Source organism: Sesamum indicum, linkage group LG13 (genome assembly GCF_026168435.1).
Source record: "Sesamum indicum cultivar Baizhima isolate 11 linkage group LG13, ASM2616843v1, whole genome shotgun sequence".
Classification (NCBI taxonomy): Eukaryota; Viridiplantae; Streptophyta; class Magnoliopsida; order Lamiales; family Pedaliaceae; genus Sesamum; species Sesamum indicum.
Window position 1 is genome coordinate 14007432 of NC_142669.1, and position 13195 is coordinate 14020626.

The following is a 13195-nucleotide window of genomic DNA, read 5'->3' on the forward strand; positions in this document are numbered from 1 at the left end:
CCTATTTTAATTTATTTAAAAATAAAACTCAATCAACTAAATTAGGGCCATTAGCTAAGGGTTGACTTCTAACTAAGGAATGGAGGAGGTGCTTGAAAAATTGACATGACCGAGTTGCACTTTCAAAACATGCAACTCGGCCAAATATGGTGCCCCCTCCTATATGGTATGATTGATTTATAGCATTTAGAAGAGATCTTGACTTGTGGCATTGAGTCGATTATATATATACACATTTCTACTCTCTCATATAAGCAAAATATAAAGATATTCATATACACCATACCTCACACAACTCAACCTACAACAAGCCAATTCGTCCTATCTTCCTCTCTCTCCCACTTGTTCTCCTGCTATATTTGATATAGTATCAAGCGTAGAGTTATAGAGAATCTTGATAGATACAAAATTAAAAGTATCGTAGTTATTATTATTGTCTTGAATATTAATTTATGTATTATCAAAACTTTTATATAAACATATGAAGAATTGTAGTGTATAATTATTGTTATTGTTCTTATTATTATTTTTGTCGCGGTTGAACGAGATCTATATGGTCTATATACGTATAAGGCCAAACTCGATTCCCAAACTGCAATCATTTTTTTATTAGTCCAAGACCAACCCAATCCATCCTTGACCCGCCAATTGAGGTATGGATTGGATTGGCATGATTGGTCGGCGCGTTCAGCAATTTTATTAAACAACCCTACCTATAATTAGTTCAAGGTCATGGTTGCAAGCCACCAGATGCATAGGTGTTTATCTTTCTTTATGTGTGTAGATTGTGATTAATTATTTCATAATTTTTAGTTATATTGATGTAAATATAATAATTGAGCCAATATATTACTCAGTTGCTTAATTTAGTGAAATATTAATATAATCATGTACCACTTATATCTAAATAAATATAATTCAATAGATAATTATTAGAAGAATCTAATTAATAGTCTTATATTGTAAATTAGACTAGGGGTATAAATGAGTGGAGCTCGAATGAATTTGCTCGATTGACAAGCACACAGTATTTTGCATCTAACAAAAATATGTTCCTAATTTTCTTCAACTACCATATAATGTAAAGAATAAGTAACTAACATAGCATAAAAATATATAATTATAATAGTAATTGATTATAAAATACAAATCATATATTTACATTAAATTAATCTAATATTATGAATATACAACTTCATATTATTTTCTAATATGTCTACTACTAGTTTAGTGGTAACATAATTAGTAAATATATTGAGAGTTTACATAAAATTATCCAAGTGCGTACACATAATCTTGGTACAAATAAATACTCCAAAATAAATATATAAAATATCAATTGATATTAAAATATAACAACAAATTCAAATGTATAATATATATATTAGATAGTAATTTAGACAAAAATACATAAAATACTAAATTACTGATTATGCTTATTTTATATAGATATTGAAATACCAAACTTTTATGATGATCTAAAGTTAAAATATGAGATCGGCTTGAATATAATTCTAATATATTATAAATATTTGTTTATTAACCTAATATACTATTATAGTGTAGTTAAATATATAATAGTATTTAAAAATTAAGAAAAAAGTAAAAAAAGACTCACGAGCCGGCTCTTAAAATTTTGAATAAAAATACATTGGCATGAGCTCGGCTAATAAAGAAGCAGGAGGCTCGAGCTTGAAATGTTCGAGCTCTAGTTGAGCTTTATACGAGCCAGTTTGCCAAGCCTGGGAGCAGGTGTGGCTCATTTTCCACCCCATAAATTAGATATATAGAATTAGATTCATATCTATTTTGCATATCAGGCAAAACTTAGGCATAAAAAAAATAAATAATTAAAGAAACCTAATACATTTCATGTTACCCAAACTTTTATAATTAAAAAAATAAATTAGATACTAATTAATAATAATAATAATAATAAATTTCTATAATATAGTATAATATGAAAATAGATATAAATTAATCTATATTAGTTTATGTTAGATTCCTACAAAAAGCTAAGTTTGTTCAAAATTAACATATGATATAACACTAGCCTTAAGTCAGTATATGCAATTAAATAAATTTTTATTTTATTATAGGACTTTAATTTATATATATATATATATATATATATAACAGTAAAATATTAGGCAATGTAAAAACTTTATTCATAGAATTGTTAGTTACATGTGTTCAAAGATGGTGCTTTGTAGGTACGACAAACTTGTTCAAAATAAAGTAATCTCTATTCCTGAAAAATAGTCATGATCAGTAACCGGTGGCTCTGAATGGTCTACTATTACTATAAATTCATAATTGATGTATGCAAAGAACTCAATTATTAACTATATCAACATCAATAAAAACTATAGAAGGCAATGGCAATAAACTTCATTACAATTCTCTTCTTTTTGTCTTTGTTGGCAATAAATGTTAATGCTCAGGGGCCAATGACATATGATATCACAAAGTATGGTGCAAAATCTGGTGGAGATATCAGTCAGGTTTAACCAATATTATCTACCTCATTTATGTGTTCAGTTGATTCCGCTTGTTTTTATGTAAATATATTTGTTGAAAAAAATACCCATTTGCATGTTAGGCTCTAATGGACGCTTGGAAGGAGGCATGCAATTCAACTTCCCCAAGCACAATAGTGATACCACAAGGAACCTGGTCTCTTAGTCAAGTGAAATTATTAGGCCCCAATAAGGCCCCTCTCGAGCTTCAAGTCCAAGGAACCTTGCAAGCCAATCCTAATCCCGGTCAATTGCCTAATAAAGAAGGTGAATGGATTACTATCAATTATGTCAATTATTTCACCCTATCAGGTGGTGGAGTTTTTGATGGTCAAGGACAAGAAGCCTGGAAGCAAAACGACTGCCACAAAAATAGAAATTGTGCCAAGCTTCCCATGGTAAGACCTACCTCCTTATATATCCTCAATTATTTCAAGTAGAATAGGTATACAAATTAACAACCCATAATCACATGCATTTGTGCAGAATCTTAGCTTCAATTTCGTCAACAACTCCATAATTCGTGATGTGACCACAAAAGATAGCAAGAATTTCCACGTGAATTGTATATCGAGCCATAATGTCACATTCCTCCGATTCACAGTTTCAGCCCCTGGAGATAGCCCAAACACTGATGGTATCCATCTGGGTCGTGACACGATGATCAATATCAAAGATTCCATCATAAAAACAGGAGATGATTGTGTCTCAATTGGAGACGAGTCCAAAGAAATTCACATCCAAAATGTAACTTGTGGTCCAGGACACGGTATTAGCGTTGGAAGCCTTGGTGGGTATGCAGAAGAAAAGGATGTGCAGGGGATATATGTGACAAACTGCACCTTCATTGGCACACAAAATGGCGTCAGGGTGAAGACATGGCCCTCTGCCCCAGCAACATTGACTGTCAGTGATTTGCATTTTGAAGATTTAATCATGGATAATGTTAGCAGTCCCATTATCATTGATCAAGAATATTGTCCACACAATCTTTGCAAAAAAGATGTAAGTTTCTCAATTTGTGATCCAAATTTTCTAACCCTTCATTTTAAAATAATTTAGACTCTTAGTATACTGATTATATTTTATTTGTTGATTATTTTACAGAGACCATCATCTATCAAGATCAGTAACGTCAGCATTAAGAACGTACGGGGCACGACAAATACTGCAGAGGCGGTGACGTTTATTTGCAGTGGTCTTAAGCCATGCGAGAATGTAGAGGTGGGTGACATTGATCTTACATATAATGGAAATCAAGGTCCTATCACCACCAAATGTGCCAATGTCAAACCCAAATTTGTCGGCAAGCAGAATCCACCAGTGTGTGCCACTACTGCCAAGTCTGCTTAATTTGTTTCTTGCACATCAATTTCATATATTTTTTTAGTTGGGATTAAAATTTTGGTTTTAATTAGCCTTTTAAAGATTAACTACGATTCGTTAGGGCCTTAGGCCTAAGAGATGTGACCCTCATTTTTTTTGCCCTTGGCATGATCAAGGACGTAAAAGTAAAAATTGAATAGTTCTTTAAGCTGTGAGTTCCGTAGATGCATCTTTTCTATTAAGTAAATTATTGATGTACAATAAATATGTGTGACAAACTGAAAGTAATATTAAATTTTTTGATGATTAAAATATTAGGCACCAACTTAAACAGTATAATTATGGTGATCAAATTGTGAGTTTCAGTTATTCAAATAGTTTATCAACATTGCGTCCCTAATTGCATTATTAATAAAGCAATTATCCATAATTGGTAATCAAGAAATTATACTAATGTACCCACTATATTTTCAGAATACTCATATGGCAACATCAACTAGTAATCTTTTTTCTTTTAAAAAAAAAAAACAAGTATAGTGTCTATTTGTACAATAAATAAAGTGAAAGCTTTCTTTTGGTGTCTCACTTAATCTGTACTATAAATTAAGGGAAAGCGTCTCTTTAGTATCTTCCTTATTTTTGGTCTTTTCCTTTTTGTTTTTTCTTTTCTTTTGAATAACCTAACTTCCATGTATCCCTAATTATATACAAGTGGTAAAAATAATTTTTTTAAATAACTAGTTATTTTAGGTAATTTTTTCTCTTTTTCCTACTCTAAATATTCTCATTCAAAATTATTTATTTTTTATCGTAATTATTTTTCCTAAAACTATATTTTTTTATTAAATGATATTTAATTATTATATTTTTTGTCATGCATCGAATGTGCCTTATACATACAAAATAAGGATCAGATAGTACAATGATTTCATCAAAAGAAGGCAGAAAAAAAAACAAGATATGTGATCTGCTGCCGTTAGGGCAAAAATATTAGCAGCTCGATTGGCTTCCGTATCATTAAAAGTGCCAATAATCGCAAAGCAAAGATATTAGAACCTCGAAAGTTTTGTCTTTTCTACATAAAAGAAAGAAGCAGAAGTTTAGAGTTTGTTTCAATTATCAGTTTCTTAATATTTTGAAATATGCCACCATAAGGCCATTCCGTAAAGTGCAACATTCAGCAATATTATTTGTGTTCATGCTTATGACTGCTGAAAATGCAATAACAAACCCAAACTAGGAATCAAGAATGATTCCAACACAACCCGAAGGTCCCGGATTTCCAAGGGAAATCCCATCAATATGAAAGGGAGTTGATCGATCTGGTGGAAGCGCAAAACATAAAAGAAACAAAAGACGTTCAAGGGGTGTATCCTTGAACGTTCTTGGGCTATCGGTGTATCAAACCAGAAATAAGAAAGTAAAGATCCACGTCATAGGCTATGGAGAAAACGAAAAGTAATATTTAAACGACAAACATTACTCTGCTCATTTTCTTTAATTAAGTACATGCATTGAACTCCTTTCCAACGTGCGTCCACGTAAGATTCTAACATAGGAGCCATCTAATATTCCCACACCACCACCAGGAATGTGAAATTTGTCCTCGTGCTAGCAAGAAATAAATCTAGAAAGAGAGATTGAAAAACTACACTACTGCTGAGTATATTTCTCCGCTCTATCTAATTCTTGACTTGGTTGTAAATGAAGAAGAACATGAGAGATAGGAGACAATGATGAACAAAAAACAGCCCCTTAGGGGAGCAAGAATTCGGCTAACTAGTATCAAATAGGGTTATGGAAAAAGTTCGCATTAAAATGGGAGTAAAGGAAGGATTACCTACTCAAGTAGGTCACTTCCTTATCTCTACCCACTTCCTATGACTCCTCCACTATTCCTCACGGTCAAAATGATCAGCCCCAATCAAACCTTTGCAACCATTTTTACTCTCCATATAAGGTAGGTTGACCTAGACAACATCAACATGGGCTGCGCTTGGTGCATTTAGATGGACTAGATTAATTTGTCCAAAAAATTAAATTGAGCCCAATAACAAACTGTCGGACTTTTTATTCAATCTAATTAAATAAAATACCAGATAAAAAAAGCCCAAAATGCACTTAATTAATTAAATGGGAAAAGGAAGATTTGATCCCCTAGGTTTGGGGTAGTTCTCACTTTCGGTTCTTTAATTTTTAGACCAACAAATTTAGACCCGCAACTTTCGTAAAAATGATATATTTAGTCCAATTTCATTTCTATTTTTATCCTAACTCCATGCTCATTCCAAATGGTATCAGAGTTTAGGCTTATTGAAGAAATACTTGTTTATATTACATATTGATATATTGACTACTATGGATGAGACTTTCAAAGTATAGAATCGAACAAAGGTTCAAGTCACAATGACAATAGTGAATATTTTCAAATTTTGGAAATATATAGAAGGAATTTTCTTATGAAAATTCTTAAAAAGAGTTGACAATAGTTCGATGATAGAATGCCATTTATCACTCAATTACATGCTTAATTCAAGTATTTTAGAACTAGTTCATAGCATTGATAATTGAATTATGCATCTTTTGTGTGAATGATTGATATCAACCCCTTTTGAAGGAAAGAGAGCCAAAAATCCTCAAATGGAGCTGAAAATTATCAAGGAAAGTTGGGACAGAAATAGACTTTAACATTTGTTAGGGCGTGATCACGCCCTATTCTATCTGCAAGGTTGTTTGATGGGAGAAACCAATTTAGAAAGTTTCTAGAGAATATTTATTTGTTAATTGCTGGAAAAAACTCAAAGGGACAAAAAAAAGAAAAAGAAGGCCCAATTGCTGCAGATGAAAAGGGGAAGAAGGGAGAAAGAGCCATTCATCGTTTTGGAGCTTGGGAGTAAGGAATCAAAGGACGTCGGTGTCCTTATCAATCAATTTTTCCATATTTTTAGCTTATGTTTTCGTTTTGGATTTTTAATTTTGCTACGAACATGTTGTGTAGCTAAACCTATTTTCTAATTCAAAGAAAAAGTTGAATCTAATCGCTATGTTTTGAGATCTTAATTCGTATCTAATTTCGCCAAGTATTACTTACATCTTATAGAATATTACAATTCATAGATCTGACAATTCGATATTAATTATTCTACGGCTATCCATGAATTAGTGATCCGTAATTGTCATGAATGAATGGTATGAGTAGCAAGAAAATTTATTGTGTGCTTCACATGATGTATTTGTAGGGACAAGAAAACTAGGTTAGACGATTACAACTATCTCAATTGTTTGGTCTAGCTTCAACTGTTTTCACTAATGCAAATGTTATTATTGAATTGAGATGAAACACTATCGTGCCCAGTTATGAGATAATAAGTTTTGATTTAGATGCTTGAATCAAATCAATTACAATAGAAAAAAGGAATTTATTATGGCTATCCTAATAGATTTCGAGGTTGAATGCTTGATTGTGAAATTAATTTTGTGCAATCAATGATCAACATAATGATTGGGTGAAACACTTCCTTGGGTTAGAATCCTTCCTATGGATTTCTTGCTAATAATTTACTTTTGCGTTTTATTATACTTCTATTAATTATTATTCAAATTTCCTCATTTGGTTACCGCAACTTGACTAAGAAATTAAGTCGTAGTTCCCTAGGGAACCGACTTGGTTCGACTGCTGCTATAGTTATAAAATCAGTAATTAATTTTGATTGTCTTGACAATCGATCATCCGAAAAGGATTGACTCAAGTCTTCTAGACCAAAAGAGAAAAGCGATGGAGATTCCGAAGTCAAAGATCCAAGAGGATCTAATCCTTGACGGCATGAAATCCATGAAATAATGGAGGTATGAAGGGTAGATTTCCATGTTTATAAAAGTTAACATAATCCTTTACCCAACTTGGGATTGTGGATTTGGTCAATGTCCAAACTAATGAAATCATTCTAGCAGTACCATCGTCCGGGGGAAATACAGGTTCAAATGATCCTCTACTAGATCATCCAATGAGAGAAAGTATAGATTTTTATACCAACGCCACCCCGATGTTTGTGGGAGACATATGGATTTCCACACCAACAGCCACCCCGACATTTGTGGGAATCGAATTAAGAGAAAATCCAAGATGGAATTCTATAAGAGTGCCGAAAAATATACCTTAGGCAAGGACAATGCTCCAGCCCTTACATCCTTTTGGTATTATACTCAACATTGATGTTATTGACTTCTGAAACATCAAGAAGTTGATTGACGAATGGTAACTATGAATACAGCAGCGACTACGTTCAAACTCAACAAGGAAAACTTCGTACGACTATCGGACTTAAGATTGGAGGGTCTGTAAAGATCATATGACATAGTACCCCTAAAAACACCAAAGCAAGTATCCTAGTTGGAGAGTCCAAAAGTGAAATTGCTGAAAGACTAGGAAGGCTCATCAAGGTACATTTTATAAGAGATAGATACTTTGAAGGAAACAAAGCTGAAAAGGCTAAAGAGTACTCACAATCTCTTTTTGGCCTCAAATTAAGGAATATTTGTGAAATAGATGAATATATATCTACTTGTTTTGCATGTATTTTTTCTATAATGTAGTACCAATAGAAGTAGCTTCCCCTATGTTCTTTGCAAAGATCTGTAGTCCATGGTAGGAATGTTGATCCAATCATACAAAGCAGCCAAAGGACAATTGGATTCATTATCAAGGAGAATGTCTTTCCTCAAAGACGAACTAGAGGATTGGTGTTATCAAACATCCATCCAAAAGAACATGAAGAGACCGAGAGGTAGATCAAAAGAACCTTTCTCTATTCCGATAATAATGATTTTCCAATAATTATAGGAGAATCGAGCGAGCCAAGGAAGAGGAAGAATCAGAATAGTGACTCCTACCCTGGGAGTGTCCAAATCAAAGGCCAAATCATACATATCTGGATAGAAAACAGGACCAACAAGGGTTTCATCTCAAAGATCTGGACGAACAAAAGCTAGATCCAAGGAAAGAACCACCACAAAAGAACCTTCATATGAGCCCATTCTAAAGCGAATGAAAGTTTCAGGAACTGTAATTGCTGGACATACGGAGTGAAAGGACATATGTCTCCAGACTGCTCGTAGAAATATAGTGGATTATTATAATCCATGGACAACACCATATGCAGTTTACTATAGCGATTTGGATGACCTTCTTTCAGACAGAAGCATCTATAAGGAGTAAATAGAGATTGATTCAATATGATATTCAATCGAGTCAAAATAATTATAACTAAGGGGATAGGCTTCAAACCTCTAAAAGCCTGTTAGAATTCTTTCCAAGAATGACAGTGTTAAACAAACCATGATAGGATCATACGTCAAGACTCTAATCTCAACTCGTACGATGGATTCAGAAGTGGAGGAATTGGAAGATCCTCAACCAAATAGGGCTGAGCCAAAGAGAAAAATCACTTAATCTACAAAATAAATTCAGGTGAGTTTGGTAATCCCATGGAATTTACTCGTAATGTGATGGAAATGCAATTTATAAATAAGGACAAAATTTTTGAAGAATTAAGTAAGCTAAGAGAAGAAGTAGTTGTTAGTATGAAATGGATCCACATAGGAACTATTGTAATAGTAACACAACAACTTTTAAGGAATGAATTGATTTAGAAATACATTTATCAATAATGGATAAAAGAATCAATAGTTTAAGAGATGGATGTTTTGGAACAATGTTAGAAAATTTGTATACAGGAAAATTAATATTTGATATTCACCCTAAAATTGCATACAACCTAGCTAACCAAGATTCCAATCATGTCTTAACCCTTCATCGAAAAGAAAATAAGTTGTTAAAAGCTTTAACTCATCAGACAATTAGTGATTTATAATGTAAAATTTAGTTTACCTAAAGTGCAACCTGTTGTTGGTAAATACAAAGGCATGCTAGAAATAGCAGGGCATGAGATTGTGGTTGCAGATGTTGGAGGGCATGAGAATGGGAGTATGACTTTGAGATTAACCTTTCTCGAAAATCATAAATCATGGGAAAGAAAAGGTAACAGTATGGAATACTGTTTAGATGTTGTTACCATAAGAATTGAATGACTAGTCCATTTTCTATATACATATCGACAGGTATGTTATATAAGCAATATAAGTCGGATTATTTTGCAATTTATATTTATTCAGGATTAGGAATTTGTTACTCGTTATTGCGGGAAAGGGTTTTTCACAAGAAAATCCTAGTACTTATTATAGGAATTCGAGAAGCAAAAATCATGATGGGAGGAGCATTTGTTACACTTTAGTTCAAGGTAAAAACGCTTTCGATGTACTTTAATGATACGGGAGCAAATATTTTGCTAAGTAATGAGTTTATCTAGACCTTTGCAAAATATGTACAGGATAATCATAGAAATCTGTTGATTTTTACTACTAACTGTGGTAGTAAGATACATGTTTTGTGAAACGATTATGCATTTAACAAGATAATGGCCATAATATTTTGTAGCAAACAGGTTGATTATGATGCCAAATTAACTCATCCTAAAATGCAAAATAATAGAAAACTTGGTAAGGTTCTTTTATCTTTCAATCATAAAGCAGTGGACTAAATGGGAGAACGACCCTATTTAATGGGATGAAATGTATAGTTAAACTTTTAATTAATTGAGCCCAATCAAATATAAATAATCCAACTAATTATTTCTAGGCCATTTTTAATTAATGACTTCAAATTAAATCTGTGGGAGTGTTTGCAAGCGCTTCATAAAAGCATTTTTCAGCTTCTAACTTCAAAACATCAGTTTTAAAGTGTTTGTGGTACCAATTTCTACTTCTAAAACGGCTAAGAAAAGCGCTTTTAGACCAAAAGTTTGAAGCACCTTGGGGGTGCTATTAGCTGCTTTGGCTTTCGGTTTTAAATAAATCCAATTTTATTTTTGACTACCTTATCCTTATTATAATAATCTTATTTCAACTTTATCGTTTTAATTTATTTTTAAAATTATATATTTTAAGTGGATATCGGAGTTTTTAAATAATTTAATTTTATTAATAATTAAATTTACACATTTAATATTTTAAGTTTTTATATTTTATGTGCTATATTATCTAATTATGTTATTTTGTTCACATATTATTATTTGATTAATTGATATAATATTATTTTTTATACTCGTGCAAGTTTGGGTATTGTGTGTGAATCAAAAATTATATTACTTAGTGGGAGAATTATTAAAATTTTAACATATTTTTTTAATACTCTTAAAAATATAAATACAAAATACTAATTGAAATAAATGTTTTGTGATTTTTCCATAGTGACAAACAACAAGTGAAATACTAAGCGAAAATCATTAATCGAGTTTATTTTAGAAGTTATTTTTCTCCAAATACTATTTAATTTAGCTTTTATCTACTTTTCACATTTTTTTTAAACATTATCCACTTTTGATTCTGCCACAACTTTTAATTTTTTCTACAAAAAACACTTTTTTTAAAAGCAGAAGTTTTTGCAAACACTCCCTATCTACTAATTAGTTAATTAATCCAAACCACTAATTAATTAGCCCAAGTCTCTTAAATAAATTCAATTAATTTAAAGGCCAATTCCAAAATTTAATTAATCTAGTCAATTAAATTTTGGATCATCCATCTAATGAACAAGTCCACACAAATAATCCTATCAAGTCTCCAAGAATTTAATATAATCCAATTAAATTAATTCTCCTCTTTCAAAATTGATTCTAAATTAATTCTATCACTTCCCAGTGATTTGTATGTGACTCTTTAGGTTCATCATCTACTGGACTTACACTTGTGTATGATGCAATTAATTAAGTTTAATTTAATTAATTATTTTTTATTAACAAATAATTAAAAATAGTTTGTTACCACGGACAGCCATCTATCAACGACACTAGAGACTACGTGAATAGTGGTGTAAACATTTAGTCTCTAAGTTCTATATAGGTATGGTCCTACTGCCCCAACTTCCATCCCTAGCTTAGGGCATAGAATTAGGCATCTATTCTTCATAATTGAGATCTGTTTACTCTACTGAAAGTCATAGAAATTCCCTTCCCAATCAATCAATTGCTATGGACATAGATTTAGAAAGTTTAAAACATTTCAGAGGACATTAGAGATCTCGTTGTTATTTTAAATTTAAAATTAATAAAATATAATAGATGCATTTGATTCAAGAAATTTGTTGGCGGGATACTTTGCTCTATTTCTAATAACACAGGGGGGTAAATTATTGATTTAGTTTTCACAGGAGGGTAAATCGCTCAGTTCCCTTAACATAGAGAAGTAAATTACATTAAACCCCTTGTATTTTGAATAGTATAAAGGAATTTATCACTATGAAAGTTATGCAGTTAACTCCTGCCAAGGCAATATGAGATTAGTCACATGATATGTACTCTTATAAAACGAACATAACTTGTCTTTTTGAACTATATGAGAGACTTTTTTCCCTCAAACAATTCCTAACTATTTTTCCTCATTTAAGGGGACGACTAGTGAAATTATGTTATATCACCCATTGAGTTGTGATGCTTAGACTAGGAAGTCTCAGAGGAAGTTTTTTGGTGGTGAAGTTCTTGTCTATCCTCGATAACAATCCAAAACTTGTTTGTGGTCATCTTTTAGCCAATTACTTGATCTCTACATTATCCAATGCTCTATCCTATGTCCTCCTTGTTGCAACTGGTTCTTTGAATCTTCCTCTGGTACAACCACTGAATCCTTAGCTATGGCAGTTCGTAGTCGGGGTTGGGGCTCTTCCCAAAGATGTGGTGGTCATGGTCGAGGCTCCAGTGCTTCTACTAACTTTTGTTACTACACCGACTGTGGTCTACAAGGGATTGCATCTTAAGTCTATGCTCTTGTACAGACGACCCTCCAGTCATATTGGCTCCGAAAAAAGCCTTCGCCGCAGCATATCTAATATGCCAGTACAGAATTGCATAAACTTCTTTCACGCAAAGATTATCGAGGCAACATCGTCCAGCCTATCGTACTACTTTTGTATCTCATTGATCATGAAAGTAAGTATGACTCCATGGACCTTGCGATTGTGAACTCGGAGAGAGATGATAGTGTCTTGAATGTGGTCATTATAAGTCGTATCTAGTATAGTCGGAATATGTAGTGAGGGCAATGGATTCCCAAGTAAAATCTGTCACCTGTTAGTATATGATAGTTAGGTCTCCTATGTGCTCTGAGATTATTTAAGTTATATGGATGACCACAATGATTGATCGAATAAGAAATGATTTCCTATGTCGATCATAAGAGTAAATGCGTCTCACGCTTTGAGCATAACTATCTAGTTTAGGGTGGGAACCGACCTCCAATTC

At 32.4% G+C, this 13195-nt stretch overlaps 1 protein-coding gene across 1 annotated transcript; it reads left to right on the forward strand.

The window, feature by feature from the left end:
• The first annotated feature begins 2355 nt into the window (after positions 1–2355).
• Positions 2356–4123, forward strand: LOC105176060 (polygalacturonase-like). The gene is made up of 4 exons (XM_011098739.3): positions 2356–2504; positions 2603–2917; positions 3006–3524; positions 3627–4123. The coding sequence occupies exons 1-4, from the start codon at positions 2379–2381 to the stop codon at positions 3870–3872; spliced, it is 1206 nt and encodes a 401-aa protein (XP_011097041.2). The 5' UTR covers positions 2356–2378; the 3' UTR covers positions 3873–4123.
• The last annotated feature ends 9072 nt before the right edge of the window (positions 4124–13195 follow it).

Excerpts from the sequence above, each read along its gene's own strand:
- LOC105176060 (XM_011098739.3), top strand. The coding sequence starts at position 2,379 with ATGGCAATAAACTTCATTACAATTCTCTTCTTTTTGTCTTTGTTGGCA. Across the intron at positions 2,918-3,005 it reads ATTGTGCCAAGCTTCCCATG|AATCTTAGCTTCAATTTCGT; the intron begins GTAAGACCTACC and ends GCATTTGTGCAG. Across the intron at positions 3,525-3,626 it reads ACAATCTTTGCAAAAAAGAT|AGACCATCATCTATCAAGAT; the intron begins GTAAGTTTCTCA and ends ATTATTTTACAG.